Raw genomic sequence first — 27,463 nt, 5'->3', positions numbered from 1 at the left:
TTTGTCTGTCGTTCTTCCCGTCAAGTGCTCGCCTAGCAACGTCCGCCGTCACGGTCGTAAACAACATTAATTGCAGCATTGTGACTTACGAAAACAGGCTTCAACTCATCGTGTATAGCATTTGGTACGAATCGAAACTGTCCGACTTTGACGTCTTTGTTGCGTAGAGCGCTACGTCATACAAGACTTCGTCAATATATAACTGATGCGACGTCACATACATGAACTATGGTATTCATCTGCCATAGCTGCGTAGATGGAAGGTGTAGTAAAGGCTCAATGTTTCCAGCGAAGGCTGGCAGAACCCAAGATATAATGCATAACATATTATTACTGCGCATTTTTACATGCGGCTTTTTTAGCTGATATGGAAAGCTAGACAGGACCAGTTTCAAAGAGTTAGCAGTTCAGTACGAAGAATTTGTTTCCCAAAAATCGTTCGCCAGGCTCAGTCCCTAGAATTATATTCAGGGGGCAGGCATGCGGCGGTGCAGAGCAGTGCAGCCACTACTGTGCACGTGCATGCAGTGTACTGACTCCAAGGTGCAAACGTAAGGGGGGCGCGGACGCAATTCGGAGAGTCTCCTTCGTTTGTATATGCACACAGGTTGCGGATTCTGGATCTCCAGATTTATTACTCCCTTTGATATTAGTCTGTCAATTGATAACTCGTTTGCACTGCAGAAAAGTAACCGCAATGTCGACGAGATCCCGACGCGGGAGTACGCGGCATCCGTACATGGATAGCGTTCCACTAGACGACACCAACGACACAATCTTCCTCGGTGAATCAGAAGACGAGGAGGACGAGTTCTTTTTTAATCCAGTTCGATCTGCTACTTCTGAAACCCGTATGTCGTGATAATTATCATGTATGTGTGTGTGCTGTGTTGAAATTTCTAATTGCCTCATAGGAAGATCGCCGTCTACGACGACCCCGGTTGGTGAATACAAAACGCTGCCGGACACGCAGGAGCGAATGTACGTTTCAAAGCCGCCGTGGGAAGATAAGTTGTCGCAGGAACATGAAGGTCAAGCGCGATCTGCGGAGGAAGCGCAGGGATTCTCGATTTTGTTGCTGCTCACGAACGGGCTAGGTATCGAAAGTTTGAATAATCAACTTCTCGCCGACGAGTTTGCTCGAGAAGGTGCGTGTTTTATTGTCCGAATGAAGTATTGGATATGTTGGTAATGACTGCCTAGGATATTTCGTCGTCATGCCGGATCTATTTTCCTCAGATCCTAACAAGCCTTTGCCAAGTATACAACAGCAGCAAGGGTCCTTGTTAGCGCGGGTCAAATCGCTAGCCATATCTTCTGCTGCAGGATTCATGACAGATATGTGGGTCGCGAGGCACACTGAGGAACGAACTTGGCCGATGCTTGTCAATATGGTCGAAGAAATCGTGGACCTTTATCGGCCTAGGGACATGTGCGTGGTGGGTTACTCATTTGGTGGAAAGTATGCCTTGAAGATGCTGCAACTGCCGATCTCAACAACGGCCACTATGGAACAGTCATCCACACCCACAAGTCCGTGTGTCACACCGAGTAATGACGATCCTGAGGCACAGCTAGCCAAATCACCGCAGTCACCGTCAGCGCCGACAATGCCGATGGATGTGGATCTTTCTAACCCATCATGGGCCGGGCTTATTCTGACAGGCATAATATGCCATCCGTCACTCGTTGATCCAAAAGATTTTATCGGCATAAAGAAGCCAGTTCTAATAATCGCTGTCCAGGACGACCCTCTCTTCCCTGTGGAGCTAATTCAATCCGCAACCAAGACGTTGACAAAGAACACAGTTTTTCATGACGTCAAGTGGTACGATCGCAAACTCCCGCACGGGTTCGCCGTCAAGGGAGATTATCCGGCTGACAATCGGATGGTCACCGAGAACCAGGCGCACGCTCACCGGGAAATTGTGAGTTGGATTAAATCGTTCATTGCATGAAATTGTAATGATGGGTATATTATATTTACAAGGCGTATCATTGCTGTTTGGTGTACTTATAAAATATTAGATTGTACGATATACTAGGTAATAAACGTAACACACTTATAAAACAAGTCGCAAAACAAAAATCACATGCCCAGGTTACAACACAATATCCTGAAATACACAACAAAATATACCGCAATAAATACACGTCAGAACACCTTCCCGTACCGAATCCACCCTATAAACTCCGCGTCTCATGTAGTTCCTCCGTATCATAATTTGCGCCTCATTCAATCACGACTTCCGACGCGATCGCGCCGTTCGCGTCCTCCGCTTCCGCACTCTTTGCACGTAAAACTTCATTATCCAGCAAGCTTCTCAAAACCGAGGATGTGCTAGCTCGCCGCAATCCCGGTGTCGCAGACCATAACTCGCTCTCGAGTTTCTGCACGTCAAGTCGCGGAATGTAATCCAGCATGTCCTCATCGACGCCAACTGCAACCGTCTCTTTCACCACCCGCTTCAATTCAAGAATGTATTTACCAACTTTATAGCTCTGACTCCGCTCGAACGCGCCTAAATATTTCCAACCCACATTGATATCGCAGCACGTGCACGAGATGTCGGCAACTGTGTGCAGTCCAGTGACAAGCATCCTCTCGCCCGGCTTGCCTACTATCACGTTCTGTACGTCTGACACGAGTACCGCGCGTCCAAGGCGACCGGTAAAGCTCTTAGAGATAATGCACGCGTATGGAACGAGATGCGCTTGGCACCTACGGCAGCGGAAGATGGTGAGAGGATGCGGATGCGTATCCGGGAGGAGCGTCTCAGCCACACGTTTCGGACTCGAGAGCGTGGATATGGCAGATTCAGATGGTGACGGAACCGACGACATGCGCGAGCGCGACGAAAAGTATTTGTCTACGCTATCAGATTCGTCACTGCTGTTCTCGTCGTCGTCCACGTCGTGCACCCTCTTCCGAGGCGGAGCGAGGTATGAGAGGATTTCCTTTGGCTGTAGCATTCTTACAGAGTGCTGCTTGATCGAGTAGACACTCGTTCTGTGGAGCTCGCGTCCGGATGCAAACTGGATCGTAGACCGACCGCTGTCGCTGACCCCGTTAGACTCTGGATCAGCGGTCGACTGCGCAGTGGAAGATACCGACACTGGGTAGTAGAATCCCGGACGGACTATCAACGACGCGAGCAAAACCTGCCAGAGCAAGAATGCTACAAAGAAGAGAACTAGAGTGAACGTAATGGTGGAGGACTGACGGTCGGTCGGATCTGTATAAAAGGAAACGAGATAAAACGCCGACAATTTGGAAGAGGATATCCTGATATAGTAGCTTGTGAGTCACGCGCAAGAGACTGCCAGCTGGACGAATTCACTCAGCTCGCATTGCCAGACAGACGAACAAAAGTCGCTGAGATTATTGTGGATATGAGAAGAGAGATTAAGAGCGGATCAGGTGTAGATGTCAACGATCGATTGTCTTCGTTGGTTGGTGGGGAGATCAGGGTCATTACGCGACCTGCTACTTAATGGTTGTCAAACTCCCATTTCCCAGGCCCACTATAATGGGGCACTTTAAGACTGGATTGTGTGCATGTCCAGAACAAAATTCTCCCAGCTGCCCGTTTATTTGACACCGTGTCAAGCCATAACTATTGAGCCGTCCGCACTGCGAAGCCGACCTTGGTCAATTAGTGGCAGGCGAAATCATTGAATAGTAATTGTAGTTATATTATGTTTGCGAAATACACACTACAAAATTGCGAAGCTTACGAACGACTGCGGATTGCGGAACCAAACTCAACCATCTACGTTCTTCTGGAGACCGGTGTAAGGAATGCCAACGCTCCTGTTTACAGTGGCTCTTCCCTTTGCTAGACAGATCTCCAAAACAAGACACGAAGGCAGTTGCAAAAGTAAAAAGAAACTTTCGTATTAACTATGCTATATTGATCCTTCTATAATATGCAGTATTATTACATTCTAATTAACTTCTGCGTGGCCCGTCCGAATGTAGCCAGGGTTGCGTAATAATGACGTGTCACGTGCGGCTGGTCCATTTAAGCGGTTGGAGATTATGGATTCAGAACTTCCTTACCATCGGTATAGGATGAAGATTCTACAATACTTATGGTTTTAATTGGCTTATTTGTATATCGGCTATTTTGACTATTTTTCCATTGTCTGGTACAGGCCCGAATTCCGTTAATAAAATGCGCGTTTGTGGTGTCTCGGCTTTGTACAACCAACAGCGCGCAACCAGAACGCGCTAAGCCATATCAGGCAAGTCTAACGGCATGGCCCCACCTCATGACCATTAATAAAATCCCTAACCCATCTACTCATTTGAACCGTCGTCTCGCTCCGTCTTGGAAGTTTCTTCCCCCTTTCCTTGTCTATCCGCACTTTGTGTTCTATTTCGAAATCGCTCTTATCAGCTAAATCGTTAATCATCGACAGTTATCGACTTACGTTTCAGTCCATCCATATTTACCAGAAGAACCTTTTTTTCAGCATTTACCCAGGAGACAATCAGCATTCATGGCGAATCTTTTAAGTAATCCCACCAATTTAAGTAGTAGTAGTAGTAGTAGTCGCAATGGAAATGGTCGTTTCGCTCCATCCGCGTCTACTGAATCCAACTATTACATGTATGACGGCCAAGCAATTCCAGTCGGCGCCACCCTCGCTTCGTGCTATACCTACTCTACCGCTACGGGGGCTGCCGCCTTCCATTATCGCACTACGTTGGGCGGAGTAGCAGAGTGGCGTCCCTGAGGCCCTACTTAGGAAAAGTCCTTCTGTGGAAACATGGAAGGCATCGTTGGACCTGGCATCGCAGTGTGAGAGACTCTTTGCTAATGGGACAGCGATCTACGAGGGGACGTCGGAGGAGTTTAACCTGGCAAAAGCGAAATCCGAGGCTACGCCGGCAGTGGCGGCTCTCATGAAAGTCGCGTATCCGCGACGTGTCAAGGGACAAACTAGAGGCCAGCCGCCAGCAGACACAGTGTTTTTCAAGCTCGTCGATATTGAGGAGAATATCTGGATGGGTGCCGTTGTCGACCGCACCCTACTGATCTATTTCGACAAGTCGATGGCCGATAGCAACATGGAACTAAAAGCTGGTCTCGTTGCGCTTCTCGACCTCGCGACGGAATGTCTCGATTGCGAACGTGCTGTTATCTGCATCGACAAGCAGCTCATGAATCTGCCTATGCTTATCAGGAACTTTTACTGGGTCGGTTTTGTGTTGTTAAAGAGTCCGTCAAATGTGAATGGCGGATCGTTGTCAGATGCTTGGGTCGCTATGGACATGGATTTGTAGTGCGTCGTGTAGTTTGTAAGAGCAATACAGTTTTATGCGTTGCTGTTCGTTGCTTTAAATTTGCTTGTTTTCGGATTGCGGGTTGTACATAATATTGCGGTCAATATTGTACCGGCACTTGTATATCTTAGTCGTTCCAAGATTGATAAATTATATGTGTTTATTGCAGTTATTGAAATTATTCTATTCCGTCAAAGAATTAGTCAAAGTAATGGTTCAAGAAGTTAAGTGCAGAAGGAGAATCATGGAGCTTTAATGCGCTATTCCTCTTTGGGACACGCTAAAATTTCAAGTTGTACCCATTTTACCCAGCGGCACACAGCCACACTTCTAATTGCTCAGGAATTCACTTCTAGCATTAATTTTATAGACCTCTACTCTAATATGTGGATCGAGGTCTAATATAATTTCACTCACTCAATTGCTGCATAATCCATGTGTATGAGCTTGTTTGCTCGTTTGTCACAAAACACAAGGCCACTCGGATCGTGCGCATATTGCTGTTCGACGGTCACCATATTTACCAAAGGCATTTTAAACTTGTTTGTATTGTATGTAGCGTCAAGGATAACCACCTGACTGTACAGGCGTGCCCTTTGAACGTCATCAGGCTTGCAAAAGAACAAAGCCTCAATGGTATTATCCATAGTCAGTTTTGTTTGGTATATGTAGCCTTCACCCCGCAAAGATTCGATGAACTTTGCGGTTGATCCACCTTGCGTCTGCGTATGGTTGTATGATCGATTGTAGACGTCCCTGCCTAATGATTCTCCTATAAGAATTAGCACAGTTTAGCATTTTCTCAATGGAACCATACCAGTTTGTCTTGCACTTACCTAAAATTCATTCATGTGCGCGTTCATACGCACTCGTTGTCCAGTACTTCATCTCGTTTGCGTTTTGCAACTCGTTTCGACTTGGATGCAGGGGCATCATCCTGTTCTTGTCTGACTTGACGACACAGGTAGCCGGGACCATCTTGACGCGATTCTGCGACAGCATCAGCAACAGCACCTTTCGGTCGGGCGAGCAACAACAGCACCTTTCGGTTGGGCGAGCAAAAACACCATTTAGGAGAAAAGGTTGTGATCTTTGTCAGGTTTGGATGACATATACTGCAAAAGGCACTATTAGTTCCATCACACACACAGAGTCAACGGGAAAGGACGGCTCCAACCTGCTCATATACGTCTTCTCTGATCGACATAAGATCGGTTACCTCTACCTCGACTCCAGATGCTCTTTCGAGCCACACATGCTGAGCCTGTTGTTTCATCAACGTTTCAAAGCGCTCTTTCGCATGCCGCCCTATAACTGTGTCGAACTCAGAAATGTGGTCCAAGAGGTCCCCTCCATTGTGCTGCAAGCTCGTTGGTTTGCCAGCAGGTCTGGGTCCTCGTAGTGGTCCGTTAGCTCCTTCCTGAAGGCCTCCCAGCGCTTCAAAACGTTCTTAGGGTCTTTCCGATAAAATTGCTGCACCCAGTATGCTGGCTTCTCACCCAATCCAGTGATCGCATACGCTACCTTGAATTCGTCGGTCGGGAACCCATCACGATAGAGCCTAAAATCCAGCTCGAGCCGGTTTAAGAAGCGGTCCAAATTCTTTGACTTGCCATCAAATTTGGTACCCTTAAATTCTCTCGGCTTCGATGGATGCACAGCTTCCGCCGCTGCGAATCCTCCGGCTGAGACAGTTGCTTCTCGGGCTTGATTGGCGTATTTTTGAGCGTCTTCAGCCTCCTTGCGAGCTAAATCCGTCTCTACGTCAGCTTGAGCCAATGCTTCGCGGAGCAACTCGGTGCCCTTCGTCGCTGCCTCAAGGTCATTGGTAAGCTGATTAAATTCCTCAGCAGTTGAAGTTAGATACATGCTGTCCGCGGTCAATGCCCGAAGGACTGCTTCCATCGTCGCTCGATCCATGTCTCCATCCAGCAACTGTCTGATGGCCGCATTGATTTGGCCAGGGCTGGCCGCCACACTATCCCTTGCAGCATCAATCCATTTTTGCACGTCGTAGTCAAGATCCTCCTGGCTCTGCGTAGCCACTGCCGCTAGGGACGGGCGACTCAATCTAGCCATCTTCACGGTAATTGCTCGAAAAAAAAAATTTTCTTGGGTTACGATAGCGGGCCTAGTTGGTTAAATAGGTCGATTTGGTGAGAGCAGTGAGGTTCGAACTCACGCCTCTTTCGAGACCAGCAAAGTACTAGAGTTGCGATCTCATCTTGGGACGTAAATAGGGGCTCTTGTTGAGGGACAATCTGGAAAAGGGTTCAGGGTGATTATTGAACTGTCGGTGCCGCCGGCCTAATTTTCTTATCGCATACCGCGATTTGCCTCGTTTAGCAATTATTAGCTGACTGAAGTAGTTCCCGTTGTAATTCAGGTGATATGAGACTACAATTATTTGATTGAGAAAATGGAACATCGTTTAGTATGAACCCTAGATACTCTAGTTATGGCTGTTACTGTCCTTGTTTCGACTGTAGCTACATAAATACCCTACCACATTCGTTTCTGATTGCTCGTTCGCTGACTCCAGATCACTTCATATGACACTTGCAGACATTCTCGGCAACGATTTGAGCCCCGGCACGGGAACCAACAGTGACCTTAGTTCCCCATTTGTCGCATCGTCGCCGATTTCATCGCTGTCCAGTCTGCGGTCTCTGGAGAGCGATGACGCGCAAGAGCTTCTGCCACGCGTCACGGTGACGGCCCAGATCTGTCCCTTGAGAATATATGTCGTGGAGAATATCTTGCCTACTAATCCTGTATCTTTGCTTGACTATCTTTGTTTAAATAACAGTGTTTACGAGATTTCTACACCGGCATATAGGCAATTTCTCATCAATGTCATAAATCCCAAGAATGGGTGCACTGACTGTTGCGTTCATGTTATCAGCTCAGTGTCGCATAAAGACGTTCGCAAGGGACATCGGTTGTTAAAAGCGTTGACACTGTGGAGACCGGATGCTGTTGTTCTGAGGATCGGTACGATGGAGAAGAAATATCGTGACATTAATTTGGATATAATGATGGTCTATGGCAAAAAAGTTATGGTCGTCGTTGACACTGATATTAAGGACGGAACCGGCAATATCCAGAGATATATTACAGAGAAATATCAAGTGCCGGTAACAGTCTTCGGTGGCCCAGAGTATACCGACTCTTCAGGTCTAACTGTGTCGGCTATTCCGACGTCATCCAATACCCAGATGAAAGAGCTACGGGATTATATCAGCTGGTATACCCGCGATCATCTAACACAAACAGATCCAAAACTGCCACTACTCACTTCTTCCATTCGGCCAGATTCATTGTACAACTTTGATGGTTCAAATGTGTGCAACGTTACAAATCTATGTCAGCTTGAATCAGCACTGTTTGAACTCGACATCGTGTGCGTTAAAGGCCATTTGCTTTGTGGCAGGTGTTACACACTAGGCCCGATAGCTGTTAATAGCTTTCACAAATGCAAAGTTCTAGAGTTGCGATCTCATCTTGGGACGGAAATAGGGGCTCTTGTTGAGGGACAATCTGGAAAAGCATACGTTGGTACAAGTAGTTTGCAACTCTTGCACAATGTTTCTCGCGATGCTATCGTAACTCTACTTACCGAAGTGTCACTCACAACAGCCGGAAATCCTCGAGTCGATCTAACAGTCCAGTTGGACACGGACGTACCATCTGCATTCCACGAAGGTGCTACTGTGAAGCTGTACTATGGAGCAGGAAACACCGCGTTCGCGCTTGTTGACAAAGTCGTGTCTATAGAACGATTACTGATTCTAAAATTTGATCCACAGGGCGTTGGCTTTCTGTCCGACAAATGCTTTGCTTTTAATTCTGATCGAGTTTTTGTGGTCGGAGTGGATCTAGGAGTTATTGGTCCGCCGAAAGAGATTCTGTTTCGTCGAGGAACGGCGAGGGATGCAGTCGTTTAGCGTGGCATATATTTATCAACTTAAATTATGTGTTACTCTTCAGTGTTCGGGGCTAAAATCTTCCTATACATGTGCGTAGAACAGTGAAATTGCTGGAGCCATAAGCTTGTCGAGGATCTCGGCACGTTTGTATCATGCGGCTCATTAAATTTCACAACGCAAGCCGACGACCGGGCTATTTTAAATTCGCAACGCAATTTCTTATGTAGAATTTTAAGAAACTGCGATAATGGAGGTTCCAATACTACGGCATACGCGACACTTTACAATCATTAATAAGCCGCCGTTAGTGTACTCCCAGGTCAACCACGCTGCGTCCAAATTCGGTCGAACGTCCGACAAGCAGTTAACGCTGCTCGACCTCCTTGCCCGGAGCCACCAGGAGTTGTTTCCGGAAAAGCCTGAGGCACCATTTACTGAACCGAAACTTGTGCATCGGTTGGACTACGGAGTCACTGGTGCGATGGTAGTTGCTACTAGTTTGCAGGTGTGTGAGGATCATACACTGTAATGTACGTTCTGCGACTAAAAAGAATTAGGCTGCGAGAAACTTTTCAAAAAACTTGAAGATGGGTGGTGATAAAGGTTGGCAATTAAAAAAGACAGTACGCTCTCAAAGTTCAGCGAATAAACGCATGTGTGTTTTGCTAACAACAAGCAGTATCTTGCGATTGTTGCACCGGAACGAAACAGCCCACTAAGACTTGGTCGCATTGTATCAAATCCGCCTGAGGATGTTGCATTGAATACTGACAACTCTCACATATCGGGAACTATTTCACGACCATTACTGTACGAAAAGGACCCGGAACTGCTCCAGGCCGTAACCAAATTTGAAGTGTTGAAGGTCCTTGGCAATGGAAGGATCCTGCTTGCGTTGGAGCCTGTAACTGGTCGCAAACATCAGCTGCGTCGTCATTGCGCTTACGTTCTAGAGGCTCCTATTGTCGGGGATGTACGGTACGGATACAGCGCGGACCACTATCAACCTGTCGGCGCAACACGGTGCATGGCTCTGCATTCCTGGAGATTAGACTTTAAGGTGAAATATGTGTGGTTATTGAATCATTGAGGCGTGCGTGCTGACCATTCCACGTTTAGACCGGTCTCCACTGGGACGCTATTACGGCGCCGATACTCTGGGGAGTAAACGATGTTTGGGCCGGTGTTGTTGATCCTATCACTAATGAGGTATATCCGAATCTTTGGCCAGGTGCACCATCGCACAGTGCGGTCTGTCAAGTTTTTCGGCACACTGAATAATGCGAAAGCGGATCAGGACGCGTCGAACAACAAAAGCTTTTGGGCGCAGGACGGACAGATGGAGAGAATACATCGGCAAGACGTTTCTCGTGGCAACCTTCAAGGGGATTTACGACTATCTCAGAGGTCGTCCAATCTTGCCCAGCGTGTACGAAGTCATTTCCACGAGAGCCGTGTAAGCTTTACCTAGACATCGAGATAACGTTCACTGAGAAGGATTAACACCTCACGGTAGCCTTACGAGCTCAAATCAGGCAGTATGTGGGGTTGGCATTTCCCACGTTGACCGCCGAGGAGAGAGCGAGAGGCTGCGTGTTACAGGCATGCGACTTAGGGAAGCACAGCATTCGCTACTTGCATCACCAAGTGCTGTTCGACGACGCAGTCTGGAGCGGGTTTGCGTTCGTCTTTGAGCTTCAGGTATATCTGAGAGGTTCCTGGGTTCGATCATCAACGCGACAGGTGAACCACATCCGATTCTGCGCCGCGCATACGGGGTCGGCGTTGATGACCTGTCTGTCTACAAAGCTTCGCAGCAGTGCCGTCTGGTCGAAAGCATCAAGCTCGGGAAGGCGCGGCCGTTGCAGATTGTAGGCGAAGACGGTGTTGTCCTCTTCCCTCGCCGACCGGGCCGCCTGATGCGCAATGTTACGATTGGCGGCCTCTGCCGAGCTTTCGGCGGTTAGTCGAGTTGCTCGTGAACGATAGGGGCGAGTTTGCAGAAGCAAGGGTCGTGTCCGTCAGACCACGTCCCTGGATGCCGATGCGTTCTGTCCATAGTGCCCGCTGGAGATATATAGGAATGCAGCGAACCAGCCTGACAACATGAGCGACGAGGCTCGCGTGTTCATCAGCGCGCACGTCGTTGAGCGCGGGAGATCCCAACCCGGTCTGATGCAGGGTAAAACATGATCGATAACGACGAGGTGTAAGTGCTGGACTCCGGAGCCAGACTCTTTTGCCGCGATCTAGCCGACGGCGATGTTGTCTAAGTTTACTGTCCAAGATGAACGTCGACAAGCAGGCCAGGTGCGAATAGACAGCGGGATTGGGACGGCTAGTGCTGCCTGTATAGAAAGAGCGACGGGTCAAATGGTGATCTATTGCTTTAACTGTACTTATTTGACAGCCGTCATTCAGTGTGCGGACCAGTATGGGTTCGTGGCCGAAGGTGACGAGGTTGTGCATCTTGGCGACGCGAAATGGCCGGGCCACGCGGATATCTACTTCGACACTACGGGCTGTTCTTCTTGGACGCGCCTATGGACACGGGCAAGACACATACTGTCCGAGAATACCTCAGAGCGAATCCCTGGCTATCAGTGCTATCAATCACGTTGCGTCAGTCTCTGGCGCGTTACCTTTCGGCCGAGCTCGGGCTGCCTTGCTACCTGGACAATGGTTTTTGGGCACAGACACCGGCTGCGAGAGCGCAGAGGAGTCGGTGTGTCGTATGTCTTGACAGTGTCTGTAAGCTACGGTCCGAGGCGGAGTCGTGCGACCTGATCATCATTGACGAATGTGTATTCGTCAAATATCACTTTCTCGCCGGCACCATCGCCAATTTCCTGCCGGATGTTATGAGGATGTTTGAGAGGCTCCTACAGGATGCCGGTCGGGTAATATGCATGCAACATAGAATACCAGAGACTACGATAGCGTTCTATATGCGATGCATGGACCTCGACGCCGGCAGTCCTGGAATCATTCGGAGGAAAATAAACACACCAGTCGTGTTGCATCCCATGAAAGTGTTGACCTCGCGCAGCTCTGGAGGCCGGACCCTGACTGCGTACCTTTGTGGGCTGGTATATCCGCCACTTCGACTGGCAGACCGGTCGTTCGACGATGCCAACTGTCGTCTTCACCACTAGAGCACTTCATTCTGGCCTGCTGCTATCGTTGCTGAGGAAGGTCGCGACAGAGCGCTTTGGCGAAGAAGCGGCTAGAAGGATCAAGGGCATCTGGGCTGGCGTCTAAGATGACGACTGGATTAAACGATTCCTTGTCCAGCCTAACGACGAGGTCGATGTCCTGATCACTATTAGTGTCTTACAGGCTGGTTATTCACTAGACCGATACTTCCGCGTGTCATTTGATTTCTTGTTCCGCCGTGTTCTGTCGTCTTGAGAGGAACTGCAGTCACGCGGCGTCGATACATCGGCCGGAACGACATGTCGGAGTACAAGTTTTGTTGGATCCCGGCAGGAGGTGCGGACGCGAGGCATGCAGGCCTACGTTGAAGCTCGACATTTAGCAGAGCTGGGAATTCGCGGACGACTTTCTGAACTCGGTCAAGTTGATCTGGATTCCGATGAGAGGAGAGCTCTCGGACAGGTTAACAGGCACTTCTGGTTACACAAGACAGAATTCCGAATAAGCCAGATCAGGATAGTCGAGCTTGACGCGGAGACCACGGACGACGGCCTGGCGACTGTCGATTTGGTGACTGAGTACACAAAGGAATACACTGCAGGCATGAGCACCTAGATCACGCGGTTCTTATTGACGTTTGAAGACGATTATGGCGATGACCTTTAAACGTGGCAAGAGCTACTGAGGAAGTACGATCTAAGATGATTCTTCACAATGGTAGCTCTAGAAAGTCGCAGGATGTAACTAGTGACAAAAGTAAAAGACTACCAGTCGAGGAAGTGATAGTCGCATTAAGATGACTAGTTATTTGCTACTCAATATTTTGGCTTTGCCACCCTTTAGATTTAAGAATAGAGTGCCTGGGATGCTGTGGTGCGACTGGAGGGCTGAAAATCTCGTCAACCCATCGATAACTAAAATAGGATGTGTGAATATGTGATCATGCACTCGCTTGTTCAATCTTCGTATGTCGACAGTGATAAAACCAATTTTTTGGAGTTCAATCGCATGTCCCACTGTAACTGCCACTCTTTCGGCAATTAGCGCAACCAGGACACCATCATCTCCTAGGTGCTGAAATGGAATTTAATTTATATGTGAACGAATAAATCTACAAAGACAGGGATTAAATATCCATTTTTGCAAACTGAAGTACGGCCATGCGGCCTGCAGTACATAGATCGACTCTGGGGACAAAGCAATCTCCGAAAACTGTCGAGGATAGGCTTCCTTGGAATGTTTAAAGTTGGTAATTGCGAAGTAGTTGAGAAGCCTGCCAGCTAGCTGCCGCCATAAAGATCTAAACCCACTGATGGCGCCTAGTAAAGGTCAAGAAGATTTTTTTAGAGGGAATGACACACACTCCGTCAATTGCAAGCCAAACGCTAGAAAATCTTCCCCACCACAACTTATGGGTATCCTGTAGCGTCCGGTTTGGAAGGCATCGCCAAGGCAGACTGGATGCATCCACCAGGCTGATATATTGATAATTTCTCTGATTTTAAGAACGTTACTGTGACGATCAACAGATTAGACCTCAATTGCCAAGACACAAGGTAGGATAAAAGGTAGGTGAGAAAACAAAGAAGATGAATGGGGTTCAGTGGGATCACTGCTGATGTAATTAGCGGCTCCCGTAACTTTTTTGCGCAACCCGACCATCGAATTCATAGATCTGGCAGTTGAGTAGGCAATATTTCAAGGGTCAATTCATTGATTTGTGAATTTCGTTTGCGAGCCCGGTAAATCTCGAGCTACGGGAAGGCACCCAGTGTTGCCCTAGAAGTTGAGCCACAACGTGATCCCACCAAAACAAGTGCCAGTTTGTCGTAGAGCCAACTGGCTTCAGCAGAACTTCTTTTGGCCAGCAAAAGCACGAGCATGGTCGATTTTACAGGTACTCATATCAAAGATGTGGATTCCATTGAACAAACTGTACAATAACCAATCGGCACAGATGGGTTCGTGGGAGCCGCACACGATGTGGTCGGCATAAAGGCGCAGAGTGACGACACGCATTCCGCATATGGATTAGCGCCATCAGCTCAGTCCCAACTTCGCTCTGTTTGTCCCTAACCGTAATACGGCGTTGGTAGAGAGTACACAACTGATGCTAGCACGAATACGCGGCAGGGAGCATAGACAACAATGAAAGCACCCAATTATTCTGTTGTCGCATAATCAGTAGCAAATATATTTTAATACATATAAGGCTGCTTGTATTTCTTAGTGTGGCATACGCTGTCTGCGCGGTATGGATTGATGCGAACGGCGAGATCAGTCGCTAACATATATGAGGTAGACCATGACCGCTGCTGTGGAGATCCTCGTTAAGCAACCACCGAATAAACAGCATAACGTTGGCGAGGACGACCTCGGGAAGCATTCACATGGAGAGCACGAGAAGTCGTCGACAGCTGCTGTTGCGGAGAAGCTGCCTCGGCTATTTGCAACCAGTAACAAGGAAAGAAACAAAATCAGCGAGGACGCTGACTCCAGCGACGATACTGACTCGAGCGGCAAGACCGGATTTCCATATGCAGAGCGCGAAGCACCCGCAGACGCCGATGAAACTGTGCCAAGAATCCGACGTGTCAGCTCAGACTCGAACGTACCTGCCACACTTCGCAACAGTTCGGAGCCTACAAACGGCGAGCAGATCGTCGACACACCGACCGCAAAACATAAACGTCTTATGAGTCTACCACAGCAGCGAGCGTTGACATTTGCAGAAAGCAGTTCGCCAACCGAATCGCGAGATGAAACTCATACGCCGCACACACCGGAAAACGGTGCTGGATGGGGGAAACTGTTTTCAGCGGCGGACGGTTGGCTGGATCGGTTAAGAACTGCAATGGCTACTGAGGAAGGAGAGGCGGGCACGAGCAATCGCAATTCTGTTATCGACAAAGCGCAGGAAGACAGAAGAGATACTGCGTCGTCTGACACAACAAGTCCCGTTGCTCCTAAAGCTTCTATGCCTCGGCGTGCAACCATATCAGCGATTTCAGATAGTGTAAAGTCGCGCAAGATTGCTCCATCACTTATGCGGTTTGCGGGATTCCACAATGACGAATCCGGCTCAAGGCACGGGTCCACCTTGGACGTTGATGCCGGCGAACAGGAACATCATGGGGCTATAGCTGGTCTCAACCCTCACCGTTGGAAGGAGATTCGATCGACGTTGAGATTCATGAACTTCACGAAAAAGAAGAAAGAAGAAGACATAACTCACGATCACGAAAAGTCAGCGGCACTTATTGCCGAGCTGTCCGCCGGCGCCCCAGCGGCAGTGATACTTGCCTCGTCGTTCAAGAGAGACGAAAAGGGCCAACGACGACTACCAGTTTTGCTGGAGCAGCTGAAAGTCAAAATCACGGACTCTACACGTCAAGAGGATCGCCAGCATACCATATTCCGAATTGAACTGGAGTATGGATCAGGCCCTACGCGAATGAAATGGGTCATTCATCGCGATTTCAGGGACTTTTTCACATTGCATTCTAGATTGCGTATGCTTAATATCCAGAGGAATATTTATTCCTCTACCACTGGAGGTACTATGGGTGTAACTCCTGCCCCCGACATACCGCATTTTCCAAAAGCCGCTATTCCTTATCTTCGAGGTGTACGTGGTCTCATCGATGAGAGTGATGGAGACAAGCTTAGCATACTCAGACGAGGGGGGCTCAACTCTAAGCAGAGTCTTGTCAGTGTTCCGACAGAAGACAGTCCAATTCCACCAAGCTCGCCTGGACCAGCGTATTCACGTGGTTACTCTCATACTCAGTCACAGCAAGCATCGCAAAAGCATTTCAAATTTATTGAAAATCAAAGGCATCAACTAGAAGCCTACCTTAAAAGCTTGATTCAGTTGATGATCTTCCAGGGTGATGCGAACCGTATTTGCAAGTTTCTAGAGTTGTCTGCTATGGGATTGAGATTGTCGATTGAGAGGTCATATCATGGGAAGGAAGGTCAGTTGTCAGTAATTTCTACATCCTCATCTCGCAGTTGGAGAACGCAAAATTTAAGACCGAAGCATATTATATCTATGTTTACACGGTACAAGCCAAAATGGTTTTTAATTCGACATTCATACATTCTCGTTGTCGACAGTATGCTGGACGTCGTGCCGGTTGATGTTATCATGGTTGACGGCGATTTTAAGTACTCTTATAAAGCCAGAGGCGCTTTGCATAGGGAAGACAATAATGATGCGGAAGGAGACGAAAACGGTAACAGACAGCAAAAGAGTATCACGCGGTCCGTGCAGGAAAGTACCAAGCTTCGAGTTACACTAAAGTTAGAGAATTCGGAGCGCAAAGTGAAGTTGCTGGCTCTTTCGGACAAACAAATGAAGCAGTGGATAGACAGTATTGAATATATGCAGAGCCATACTTTGTGGTCCAAGAGCCATCGCTTTGATAGTTTTGCACCTGTCAGATATAACGTCTCTGCCCAATGGTTTGTAGATGGAGTAAGTCAAGTTATCTGACCGAATGACGATTAGTTACTAACAAGTTTATAGCGGGACTATTTTTGGAACGTTAGTCATGCAATCGATATGGCGAAAGATGTGATATATATACATGATTGGTGGCTCAGTCCTGAGATCTATCTCCGTCGTCCGGCGCACGGTAATCAGCAATGGCGCCTCGATAGATTACTCAAACGCAAGGCTGAAGAGGGTGTCAAAATATTTGTTATTCTGTATCGCAATGTCGGAGCTGCAATTCCGATTGACTCACAGTACACCAAGCAGTCTCTTCTCGATCTCCATCGGAATATCTTTGTAGCGCGATCACCCAACCAATTCCGTCAGAATATCTTGTTCTGGGCGCATCATGAAAAGCTAGTCATAGTTGATCATGTTATTGCCTTCATTGGTGGTTTAGATCTGTGCTTTGGTAGGTGGGACACTCCACAGCATGTTTTGACAGACAATAAGCCGACTGGGTTCGACCGAGGCAGCAGAGTCGATTTTGGACAAGACACTCAATTATGGGTTGGGAAGGACTACTCAAATGCTCGTGTACAGGATTTCTACGAACTTCACAAGCCTTATGACGATATGTACGATCGCGCGAAAGTTCCTCGAATGCCGTGGCACGATGTTCACATGCAGATTGTCGGTCAACCCGCTCGCGATGCTGCACGTCATTTCGTTCAACGATGGAACTATCTGATTCGCCAAAAGCACTCGACCCGACCTGCTCCGGTGCTTCTGCCACCGCCAGACTTCACCGATGCCGAGATCGAGATTATGGGCCACCTGGGTACGTGCGAAGTTCAACTTCTCCGATCAGCATGCGGATGGTCGCTTGGTATGCGCAATGACAAGGTTGAGCATTCGATTCTGAACGCGTATCTCAAAGCAATTGAACAATCAGACCACTTCGTCTACATCGAAAATCAATTCTTCATTTCTTCGACTACTGTCGATGGCACAGTCATCGAGAACCAGATCGGGGATGCTCTCGTCGAGCGCATAATGCGTGCACACAAACACGACGAAAACTGGCGTGCAGTGATAATAATTCCGCTCATGCCAGGTTTTGAAGCTGAAGTAGATCAACAGGATGGTACTTCTGTGCGATTGATTATGCAGTGCCAGTTCAGGACAATTTCGCGGGGTCCAAACAGTATATTTGGGAGATTGGAGCGTGCGGGAATTAATCCAGAGGATTACGTTCAGTTCTTCGCGTTGAGAAAATGGGGATTTGTGGGACCTAGCCGACAGCTTGTCACAGAGCAGCTGTATATTCACGCGAAGGTGGGTTTGACTGGTTCTGATCGGTGTAGTTGTTCCTAATCATCATTACAGATTTTGGTTGTGGATGACCGCGTTGCAATCATTGGCTCTGCCAATATCAATGAGCGGTCGATGCGTGGCTCCAGAGATTCCGAAGTAGCTGCCTTTGTACGCGATACGGACCAAATTGAGTCGTCTATGGGTGGTCAGCCATACATGGTCGGTCGCTTCCCACATACCTTGCGAGTCCGTTTGATGCGCGAACATCTGGGTATTGACGTCGATGCGCTCGACGAACTCGAACGGCAAGCCATGTCGCCTGCAAAAGATGAGCAGCAAGATATCGCATTTGATCTCAACAGACAAAATATTTGGACGACGCTGGAGAAGCTTCGTGATGTTGGTCCCCGACCGCAAAGTATGGTCCACGACGAGGCAATCACTAATGACAGGATGTACGAATCGCATGTGGAGGAGGAAAGCAATAGTGACCACATTCACAGCGATGACGACTCAAGCTTTGTGTCGCTGACATCTTCTGCTGCTGGGCCCAGTACTTCGAGATTTCGCGTGAATTCGACAGACGGAAAGGGTCCAGTTATCGATCCTTATGGCGATGAGATCGCCGAGTCTTCGGCTGATGCTCACAGAAACAGTTCGCCCAATTTTAGCCCCATGGAGATGGGAATTCAGGACCTTGAGAGCCAGCAGCACGAGATTGACAGGGAGTTTCGCGCCGCGGATCTCGCTGGTTATGGGCCGGATCGTATGCACGAAAGCGGCGAGGCAGAGGCAAAAATGGAGGAAGCCATCCGCCGGCGCATTCGCGAGAAGCGATATTCCGAGGTAGTAGACGCCAGCGACAGAGAACATACTCGAGAAATATCTTTACCGGCTGGTCATCGACTCAGTAGTGCTAATATCATCGAGGAGGCGAACGAACTGCCGAATCATATAGATGCCAATGTTGAGCGTCCCACTGAAGAGCCAGTTGATTTTGAGCGGCGCATTGGGTCTCTTACGTTGGATCCGGCAAAGTCATATTTGGCAGATACTGAAATGCGGGAGATACTCGAGACAGAGACAAAGACTTTGAAGAGCATTAGTCCGTTCTCATTTGAAGATCCACTCGATGAGAGTTTTTATTATGATATCTGGCTCGCACATGCGCTCAACAATACTAACATCTACCGTGAAGTCTTCAGATGCCAGCCTGACAACGAAGTGCGTACGTGGAAAGACTACAAGGCCTATGTTGCACATGGCGAGAAGTTTGCCCAAATGCAAAGGGGTACTGTCTTTGGATTTTCTGAAGATCGTGCTGGTCGCAAGCTTGGACCGCAAAGCGGGAGTGGTGCTGGCGGCATTGGAACGACAGCGAATAATGGTCCATTTCCTGCAGCGGTAGCCGTCGAAGGGGAGCGCATGGTGTCGAATATTTCGTCCACTTTATCAAATGCAAAGGAGCAGTCTAAGGATCAATTTTCACCAGATTCGACCCACGGTAATGAAACCATGATAGACAAGCACACAGGATCCGATGATGATGTGCAGGCTGCAGGCAGTAACGGTACTGGGAGCCGTCGTCGCCGTCGTGCGACCGACAGCAGCATCCATCCCGGCACTACCAGGCGAGCGCGCAGAAAGCGTAGCAGCACAATTGACAATGTTTTGGATAAAGAAGCTGCTGAGAATATGTTGAATGATATTCGTGGGCACTTGATCGTCTTCCCGTCGGACTGGTTGCTCAAGGAAGAAGAGGCGTACGTACGCTTTGATCTGAGTTAAATCCTTATGATATTGGCTAACTATTCGTATAGTGGAAATTGGTTTTACAATATCGACAGAATCCCGCCAATTGAAATCTACGATTAGTTGTTTCAGATTGATGTTAAGGGAATTGTAATTTATGTACATAAAGATTTGCATGTCGAAGTGCTATTTTGCAGCAGGCAGTTACTACCTATCATTCTCCAAACGTGATGCCACGGTCATCAATAGTCACTCTGAGATTTTTGATAACGTTTGCCTGAACAAAGCCAATAGAGACTTCAATATTACTTACCTGGAGCCAATCTGAGTCTGATTCGTCTTTCCTGCTGTCGATTTCGTCATGGAGACGTTGCGCGACGGAGATTCGTGTTGCAAAGATATAGGCGTCAGCTCCCTGCAACATCGGCCATACTGTAGTACTGTTTAGCGGCGACGTCGTTGCTGATGGTGGTGAAAACGCAGTGATGCTCACAATGACGGGTACATCGCCATATCGAGCTGAAATTTGTCGCACGAGCTCGAACGTTCGAGATGTAAGATGCGTCCACGTTCCAGCGACTATGCGAGACCAATAATATGATCCGAGGCCATCAATCATAACAGCTGATAATGGCTCACGTAGTTCAGCTGCTGCTTCATTTGCAAATTGATAGAAAGTGGTGCTATTGGGAGTAAGACTGAAATGCCCGCGTTTTTCGTTGAATTTGGCGAACAATGATGCAGACAGTAATTGTACAATGCATTCGACAAACTCATCTTGACTGGATGGTCGGAGTACTAAAATGCTTACTCGCTCTTCAAGAATGTCAAATCGGCCGTCCAGATCCACTACTACCACCAGGCCACTGAAAAGGGAACAAAATCGCGAGAGCAGTTGGGTTTTGCCAGAGAACGGCGGGCCGGAGACAACAGTAATGTTATGAAGTGGTGAATCAAACGTGCGACGGTAGTCATCGAAATATGGAATTGGAATAGACCGAGGTGGATCAGTCGGCTTTTGCAACGATGGGTCGATAAGCTAATAACGTTAGCATGTCAAGTTTTCAATCCAATATTGTCTTAGGAGAACAGTGTATACGTTGGTCAGCAGACTATCTTTCTTAACCGACGAAATAATGGTCGACATGTCATCTCATTGTGGCAGAGATTAAGACGCAGCCATTACGCAGATACGGGATCGGATAACAGAGGAGTCCAACGGCGAACCAATGAACAATAATCGAGCTAGCAAAAAGCGCGTCGCACATCACATATTGTAATAATATTTAATGTAGACGCGCTTGGGGCGATTTGAGTCATAAATTACAATATCAATATCGTTTATGTCTTCCAACTGGATAGCGTCAATATTTCAATTTATCAGTGCTCTACTAATTTTGCTCTAGCTCGCCTTTATCCGTTGGATACCGCATCTAAAAGACGGTTTAAAAAATGGTTGGTCTGAGGACTGTGGAGTCGTCGACTTCATACTTCGAACACGTTTAGACTTAGTTACGAGTAGTATTCTGTATTAGATACGAGTGGCAAAATTATTGCTATGCCCGCCAATATTTCCACCTTAGATTTCTGCCGATAGGACGATATCAAACACTGCGCTGTCAGTGCAATTTGCTGTTTACTTTATGTGCCTGTCACGCTCCGTTATAAAAATAATAGAGATAACTTATATAAATAGAACCAAATGTCTGTGGAATCTGGCTCAATTTTCAACGTTAGTTATCCCCTAACCTAACACGCCAGTATTCTCCCTTCGGGGGAATGGAAGTGTGAGCGGCACTCCGATTCTATGCAAAATGCAGCCTAGGATAAGAGCTTGTTTACGGATCATATCTGCCACATGTAACTGGCCCTGAATTAGCCTGCAGTTTGTAATCATTGTGGCGTCAACCGATCAAGTCGCTGGGGATGAATATATATATACATGAATTCGAAACTAGTTAGTGAATAATTTATAATATATTATTACTTATTGCAACAACATTCCAAAAGCTATAATCACAATACCATGACCGAAATATGAATTCAATAATTACAGGATCCTGTAATATTTCTTCTAAGAATCACAATCACACGAGAGTTCAGTAATAACGTCATACTCTACTAGAAGACTTCGTAGGCCTTGTAGGATCAGCAAATAATTTCTTTACTGTGCGTATGGACAATATTGGTCTTCCCTTTCCTTTCGAAGAATGACAATTTCCGGACGTTGCAAATGTAAATTGGCCAGAACGACTGTCTGTATGGTGCTTAGCTCCACTCCTTATTTTCATCATTGATTTCACAGTCAAGAACTGCCTGTGGAACGGCTTCAGTGTACTTCTTATTCCTTTACTGTTACCTGGCTTTCTAGTGCGATCATCGACTGTTCTTCTATACCGGATCTCTCTATTCGATCCAAGCATTTCATTGACACGTGACGAACTTTGTGCAAGCGTGCTTAGTTCGTTGGCATTGTTGCCGAAATTCGATGAACGCTGAGTGCAACGCATATGTCTCCGGGATCTAATCGACTCATTTTTCCGACACTTGCTAGAGAACTTAGATGAGCAGTGCGTGCATAGTTTCTCGGTCCCCATTCCAGCTCTTATATCTCTGACAGCATTAAACCCGTGACCCCATAAATATGCCAGAAAGTGTGTCACAGAGCCACTGGTCTGGGTAGCGGCGTGATTTTCAACAAGAACTTTGTGCATGAGCTCTGAAGATGAGGCAATCAGTAAACACACCAGAGCCATTGACGGCAGTAGCCAAAAAGGTGCCAGAAATACAAAAGGATATTCCAGCAGAATCATAGTACTGATAATTGAAGAAATGATAGCCGTAAAACTGCAAATCCGTGCAGATCAGTGTATGTAGGATGCCTACAATTAATACGGAATGAACACTTCAGAGCAAAGTATGCCAAGCTATTCAAGTGTTTTGCCCGTCTAAACTGTAATGTTCTTTCTGTAACGAGTTTCCGTATTTATGCCCTAGTCGCCATAGATGACGGTCACAAGAAGCTAAACCGGCACTCTTTTGTATCACTAGCGTACAGTCTTCTGCAGTGTATATATGCTTGTAGTAATAAGTTCAAGCATCCTGAAATTTATCAAGATTCGGCGTGGTCTAGTTGTTACCAACTGGAGCCGTCAGCTAAATTGTGGTCAGTCATCGGATATTTTGTGCGGAAGGGATTTGGAGCTGATGCGCCGACGGTCCGACACATTACCCTGAACACAGAATATTTGAGACCGAGAAACCGGATGCGTGCAGTTTTTTTTGTTACATTTACCGCAGACGACTGCACTTGCATGCAAAATTGGTGATTTACTAATTTGTCGTTATTAATCCGACCAGTGCTCTCGGCCATTACATAATTTTTAATTGTGACTTCTGGTATGTGTTCGTATTTCCAAATTCCAAGTAGATTTCACCTGGCCGTGTCTAGCTCACCGTGCTGGAATATAACTTGCCATGTTCTACGCCATAACAGTTTTTGATCAATTTCGAGAGATATTATCGCATGCAATGTACAATTTAGGATTTTGTCGCTAACGGATTTTGTTTGGATAATCAGGTGTAGAATCATATCATACAAATAGGCGTGCGAATCAGCAATGGCTCCAGCATCACCTGTTCCAGTTATAACATCGGCACCGCCATCACTATGGTCTCGGTTTTCGAAATTTGTTGCAGATAATAAGACACTAATATATACTATCGGCGCCGCTACTTTTGTGGTTGTGTCCGGTGCGGGTGTTTACTATGTTTACTACAAGAAGCCGTTAGGCCCAACTGCCCCGTCGTCTCTTCCCGCCGCGACGGCCCCTGAGACCAAGAGTGCTAGCGATAAGAAGAAAGCCAAAAAGGAGAAGAGAAAGCAGAAGAAGGAGAGGGAGAAGCAAGAAGGTGGGTTTGGTTTATATGTGTCATATGCAGGTATTGACAGTGGTCGCAGGTGCGAAAGAATCCAGCGGAGACGAAAAATTAAGCAGCACCGAGGCCAAGCCAGTGGCGCAGCCAACCATTGAAGATGACAAGTCAGACCTTCCGGATATTAGCGGAGAAGCTTTGACTGGTGTATCACCAGATGTATGTTGAATTTCTTTAGCATTGCATATTTGCAGTCTAATCGATCTCGCGCACATTTAGACCCGAAAAGAATATTCGATACAGTACAAGAATGCCGGAAATACTGAATTCAAGAAGAAGAATTATGAGAAGGCAATCGAGCTCTATACCAAGGCAATCTCATTGAGTCCCGATGCCGTTTTCTACTCGAACAGGGCTGCCTGTTTCAGTGCACAGGAGAAGTGGGAGAAAGTGGTTGAGGACGCTACCGCGGCCCTTGCGTTAGAACCAGAATACCTTAAAGCACTATCTCGCCGAGGAAATGCCTATGAGAAGCTCGAGCAGTATCCGGATGCAATCGTGGACTATACTGCAGTCTGTATTTTGAGCGGTGCTCCTAACGATCCTCTGAGTGCTTCTATCGACAGACTTTTACAAAAGTGCGGTGAAATAAGAGCTCAGGAACTGCTAAAGACCAAGAAGCGCGCTCTGCCATCGATTGCGTTCGTCACGTCATATCTCGATTCTTTTCATGAGCGACCAATTCCATCTGAAGTTTCCTCCGCCTCTGATGGTTCCGGTAATTATTACTTGAAATTAGGATTGGAGGCTATGGAAAAGAAGACTGTGGAGTCGTATGAAGAGGCTTACAATGCCTTTACGAAGGCTGTCGAGCTCGACGCCGAGAACATGGCCTTGGCATTGGACCTTCGTGGAACTTTTAAATTTTTGATGGCTGATAACCAGGGTGCTATGGAGGACTTGAATAAAAGCATTGAGTTGGCTCCATGTGTTCAATCTTATGTCAAGAGAGCGCTTCTCTTCATGGATCTCTCTGACCCCGTCAAGTGTAACGCCGATTTTGAGTCTGCCATTGCTCTTGACCCTACTTCCCCAGATATTTACTATCATAGAGGTCAGATTCATTTCCTACTCTCCGAGTTTGCTGATGCTGCCAAGGATTATCAGAAGTCTATTGATTTGGACAAGAAGTTTGTATATTCTCATATTCAGTTGGCTGTAACGCAGTACAAGCTTGGATCAACTTCTTCAGCCATGGCTGGGTTCAGACGGTGTATCAAGAACTTCGATAAGACTCCTGACGTTTTCAACTATTACGGTGAACTCTTGATGGATCAGCAACGATATTCGGATGCTATTGAGAAGTTCGATCAGGCGTTCGAATTAGAGAAGAGCCAAAAAACTAGCGGTATCAATGTTCTGCCATTGATTAACAAAGCCTTCGTTTTGTGGCACTACAAGCAAGGTACTGTTCAGGAGGCCGAGGAGCTCTGTAAAAAAGCGTTATTATGTAAGTCTCCAGTGAGTGCATTTGAGTTCTGGCTAATAATTGAATTAGTGGATCCCCAGAGTGACATCGCTGTCGGTACCCTTGCGCAGTTGGTGCTGTCACAGAATAGAATGGATGACGCCCTAGTCTACTTTGAGAAGCAATTAGAGCTTGCACGAACTGAGACTGAGATTACACAGGCTGCTACATACATAGAAGGTGAGTCATGAATGGTTCAGCCGATACCTATTGCAGATCAGGTTTTGCTAATGCAATGTAATTCATAGCTGCCAAGACACAGGCCAAGTTGATTGAGAACTATCCACAATTGAAGGCGCGTCTGGCCGGGATGTCGCAGGGTATGGGCATGTAAGGGACGACAAAACCATAGGAATGAATTTTATCGCAGATTATTTGGGCATATAGCTTGTACGATTTATGTCAAACCTGTCATTGTGAGATTTATGGATTAGTTTATTGGCTTGTATTGCCATCTTACTGATATGTCATCATTGTATTATTGTGATATACGAAATCAAATTCACTCCGATCATATATATTTTGGATAAATATTTTACTTCTATTTACATTACTCTAATCGGTAAATACAATTCTCTTGCCCTCTGAGGGTACGATCGAAACCTTTTGCCGCTGGGAATTTGCAAGCGCCATGCCGGGTGTGATCCTCATTTTGGAAGATTTTATATTAGCATCAACCTTCTTTTCAATGTACCGCTTTCGAGCCGGTTCTTCATATGGCTTTTGTTCACTGCCCTTCTGCTTCGCCTTCTCTGTCACATCCAAAGAGGATGATTTCTTCGCCGGCTTTGTGCTCTCGTCCTCATGTGACTCGTCGTCCTGTTTGTTCTTCCATCGGAACGATCTGTCCTCGCCAAATTCGACTTTGACTCCTTTTCGCCCTAGGATTTTAATACTTGATCCTAGTACGCTCAAAACCTTTTCTGCTTCATCACTGGAGGCGTAATCTATGAATGCAAATCCTTTGCAATTACCTGAATCTTGGAAGGTAGCCATTCGGACGCGAGATGGCTTAATAATGTCACAGTTTTTTTCCGATTCCTCGCCGTCATCACTACTTAGGCGTGATTTAATAGGAATCTCAAACTTCTCCTTGAGATCTGTCTCTTTGGTTTCAAAAGGCAAGTTCCCGACGAATAAAATTTTGGTTGGTGGCTTGCCTGACTTTGTCTTGACTATAGGACTACCTTTGGAATGGGATCCGTCGAAAACGCGCGCGTCTTTTATTAACACTTTTCGGCCTTCAAATGGAGTCTCTGATAAAGCAATCGCATTAAGCATGGCCGCTTCCGTGTCGAAATCAACGTAGGCGAATCTAGGTCACGATAAGATTCATAATAATTATGCAAAAAATTTATCTGCCACACACTTACCCTTTATTCTGACCGCCAGCTTTTTTTGGCAAATGTACTCGCATTATTTCCTCGCTCTTTATGCCGCCTGAGGAGCCTTCGCTACTAATAGACTTGCTAACGAAAAATCGTCTAACATCATCTTTGTTCAAGTTGAAGGACAAATTTCCGATCCAGACGCCATAATCTGTCTGCTGCTTATTCTTAGGCGACTGAGTCTTGTCCTGTGCATTCTGAATACCGCTGCTCTCTTTTAAATCGCTCTCAGCAGTCACAAGCTTGCTTGTGTTGCCGGTATCATCGTTAGAAGTCGACTTCGAAGAAGATTTTTTTCTGCTGCGTTGAGCCTTCTTTGATAACGGTTCAGGCAAATTCACGTCAATTTCAATCTCCTCGAACTCTGCCTCACGTTTCCGCTTTGATGATTTCTTTTCTTCGTCAGCAGTCATTTTTGCTAGTGTATTCGGAAATAAGTGGAGTCTGTGGTCTTTGGCAATATAATTTACGTAGCCGGGGTATTATTGCGCGCCGCGCCCAGGAACTGAAATGCGTAGGGTTGATGATTAAATTGATACGTTGGGTCACTAACTTCAAAAATTTATATGTCGACGGAATGCCAGTGTAGTATATGTAGCGCTTACAATGGTAATTCACAATATTCGGTATCGTTAACCGGAATAATAATTATAGAGTTAGACAAAAGGTGTACGAAATGGTTTGTATGGGCCGAAAACTCGCGTTGTCTGGAGGAGCAGTCAGGGGTGTCTGATGAGTTCTTCCAAAGCCGCAGAACTCATCGATTACTGCTCGGTGTGATATCAA

General features: G+C 46.9%; 13 protein-coding genes across 13 annotated transcripts; 8 read left to right on the top strand and 5 right to left on the bottom strand.

The window, feature by feature from the left end:
• Positions 1 to 697: 697 nt before the first annotated feature.
• V1513DRAFT_383734 (uncharacterized protein) lies at positions 698 to 1,958 on the top strand (the record flags this gene model as incomplete). The annotated part of the gene is made up of 3 exons (XM_066895150.1): positions 698 to 851; positions 915 to 1,148; positions 1,204 to 1,958. 3 exons carry the CDS (start codon positions 698 to 700, stop codon positions 1,956 to 1,958), a joined length of 1,143 nt encoding a protein of 380 aa, XP_066751679.1.
• A 46-nt stretch (positions 1,959 to 2,004) lies between these two features.
• Positions 2,005 to 3,450, bottom strand: V1513DRAFT_450866 (uncharacterized protein). Its single transcript, XM_066898872.1, has one exon. The coding sequence runs from the start codon at positions 2,971 to 2,973 to the stop codon at positions 2,233 to 2,235; it is 741 nt and encodes a 246-aa protein (XP_066751678.1). The 5' UTR covers positions 2,974 to 3,450; the 3' UTR covers positions 2,005 to 2,232.
• Positions 3,451 to 4,827: 1,377 nt separating this feature from the next.
• V1513DRAFT_204353 (ornithine decarboxylase antizyme-domain-containing protein) lies at positions 4,828 to 5,661 on the top strand. The gene has a single exon (XM_066894347.1). It carries the CDS (start codon positions 4,913 to 4,915, stop codon positions 5,291 to 5,293), a length of 381 nt encoding a protein of 126 aa, XP_066751677.1. The 5' UTR covers positions 4,828 to 4,912; the 3' UTR covers positions 5,294 to 5,661.
• Positions 5,662 to 6,245: 584 nt separating this feature from the next.
• Positions 6,246 to 7,538, bottom strand: V1513DRAFT_204344 (uncharacterized protein). The gene is made up of 3 exons (XM_066894346.1): positions 6,471 to 7,538; positions 6,336 to 6,408; positions 6,246 to 6,283 (listed from the first exon to the last, which is right to left on the bottom strand). The coding sequence occupies exon 1, from the start codon at positions 7,370 to 7,372 to the stop codon at positions 6,602 to 6,604; it is 771 nt and encodes a 256-aa protein (XP_066751676.1). The 5' UTR covers positions 7,373 to 7,538; the 3' UTR covers positions 6,246 to 6,283; positions 6,336 to 6,408; positions 6,471 to 6,601.
• A 31-nt stretch (positions 7,539 to 7,569) lies between these two features.
• On the top strand, positions 7,570 to 9,352 carry V1513DRAFT_450862 (uncharacterized protein). Its single transcript, XM_066898871.1, has one exon. The coding sequence runs from the start codon at positions 7,846 to 7,848 to the stop codon at positions 9,238 to 9,240; it is 1,395 nt and encodes a 464-aa protein (XP_066751675.1). The 5' UTR covers positions 7,570 to 7,845; the 3' UTR covers positions 9,241 to 9,352.
• A 51-nt stretch (positions 9,353 to 9,403) lies between these two features.
• On the top strand, positions 9,404 to 10,598 carry V1513DRAFT_204311 (pseudouridine synthase). Its single transcript, XM_066894345.1, has 4 exons — positions 9,404 to 9,727; positions 9,780 to 9,845; positions 9,902 to 10,282; positions 10,342 to 10,598. The coding sequence occupies exons 1-4, from the start codon at positions 9,470 to 9,472 to the stop codon at positions 10,501 to 10,503; spliced, it is 867 nt and encodes a 288-aa protein (XP_066751674.1). The 5' UTR covers positions 9,404 to 9,469; the 3' UTR covers positions 10,504 to 10,598.
• Positions 10,599 to 11,738: 1,140 nt separating this feature from the next.
• V1513DRAFT_359389 (uncharacterized protein) lies at positions 11,739 to 12,284 on the top strand (the record flags this gene model as incomplete). The annotated part of the gene is made up of 1 exon (XM_066894728.1): positions 11,739 to 12,284. A coding segment is annotated over one exon (546 nt), but the record flags the coding sequence as incomplete, so codon positions are not given.
• A 445-nt stretch (positions 12,285 to 12,729) lies between these two features.
• On the top strand, positions 12,730 to 12,993 carry V1513DRAFT_427098 (uncharacterized protein; the record flags this gene model as incomplete). Its single annotated transcript, XM_066896208.1, has 1 exon — positions 12,730 to 12,993. The coding sequence occupies one exon, from the start codon at positions 12,730 to 12,732 to the stop codon at positions 12,991 to 12,993; it is 264 nt and encodes an 87-aa protein (XP_066751672.1).
• Positions 12,994 to 14,526: 1,533 nt separating this feature from the next.
• V1513DRAFT_203111 (uncharacterized protein) lies at positions 14,527 to 20,054 on the top strand. Its single transcript, XM_066894342.1, has 5 exons — positions 14,527 to 14,630; positions 14,681 to 16,858; positions 16,910 to 18,154; positions 18,206 to 19,896; positions 19,954 to 20,054. Exons 2-5 carry the CDS (start codon positions 14,684 to 14,686, stop codon positions 20,006 to 20,008), a joined length of 5,166 nt encoding a protein of 1,721 aa, XP_066751671.1. The 5' UTR covers positions 14,527 to 14,630; positions 14,681 to 14,683; the 3' UTR covers positions 20,009 to 20,054.
• Positions 20,055 to 20,099: 45 nt separating this feature from the next.
• Positions 20,100 to 21,032, bottom strand: V1513DRAFT_427096 (uncharacterized protein; the record flags this gene model as incomplete). Its single annotated transcript, XM_066896207.1, has 2 exons — positions 20,100 to 20,924; positions 20,985 to 21,032. The coding sequence occupies 2 exons, from the start codon at positions 21,030 to 21,032 to the stop codon at positions 20,100 to 20,102; spliced, it is 873 nt and encodes a 290-aa protein (XP_066751670.1).
• Positions 21,033 to 21,846: 814 nt separating this feature from the next.
• V1513DRAFT_450855 (uncharacterized protein) lies at positions 21,847 to 23,062 on the bottom strand. The gene has a single exon (XM_066898870.1). The coding sequence runs from the start codon at positions 22,696 to 22,698 to the stop codon at positions 21,997 to 21,999; it is 702 nt and encodes a 233-aa protein (XP_066751669.1). The 5' UTR covers positions 22,699 to 23,062; the 3' UTR covers positions 21,847 to 21,996.
• A 124-nt stretch (positions 23,063 to 23,186) lies between these two features.
• On the top strand, positions 23,187 to 25,946 carry V1513DRAFT_450851 (mitochondrial precursor protein import receptor). Its single transcript, XM_066898869.1, has 5 exons — positions 23,187 to 23,797; positions 23,847 to 23,980; positions 24,041 to 25,271; positions 25,320 to 25,469; positions 25,538 to 25,946. Exons 1-5 carry the CDS (start codon positions 23,506 to 23,508, stop codon positions 25,621 to 25,623), a joined length of 1,893 nt encoding a protein of 630 aa, XP_066751668.1. The 5' UTR covers positions 23,187 to 23,505; the 3' UTR covers positions 25,624 to 25,946.
• Positions 25,742 to 27,367, bottom strand: V1513DRAFT_466185 (uncharacterized protein). The gene is made up of 2 exons (XM_066900067.1): positions 26,663 to 27,367; positions 25,742 to 26,604 (listed from the first exon to the last, which is right to left on the bottom strand). The coding sequence occupies exons 1-2, from the start codon at positions 27,088 to 27,090 to the stop codon at positions 25,845 to 25,847; spliced, it is 1,188 nt and encodes a 395-aa protein (XP_066751667.1). The 5' UTR covers positions 27,091 to 27,367; the 3' UTR covers positions 25,742 to 25,844.
• Between the last annotated feature and the right edge of the window lie 96 nt (positions 27,368 to 27,463).

This window comes from Lipomyces chichibuensis (genome assembly GCF_038497645.1).
Source record: "Lipomyces chichibuensis strain CBS 12929 unplaced genomic scaffold V1513scaffold_37, whole genome shotgun sequence".
NCBI classification, from domain to species: Eukaryota; Fungi; Ascomycota; class Lipomycetes; order Lipomycetales; family Lipomycetaceae; genus Lipomyces; species Lipomyces chichibuensis.
This window is presented reverse-complemented; position numbering and strand designations above follow the sequence as displayed.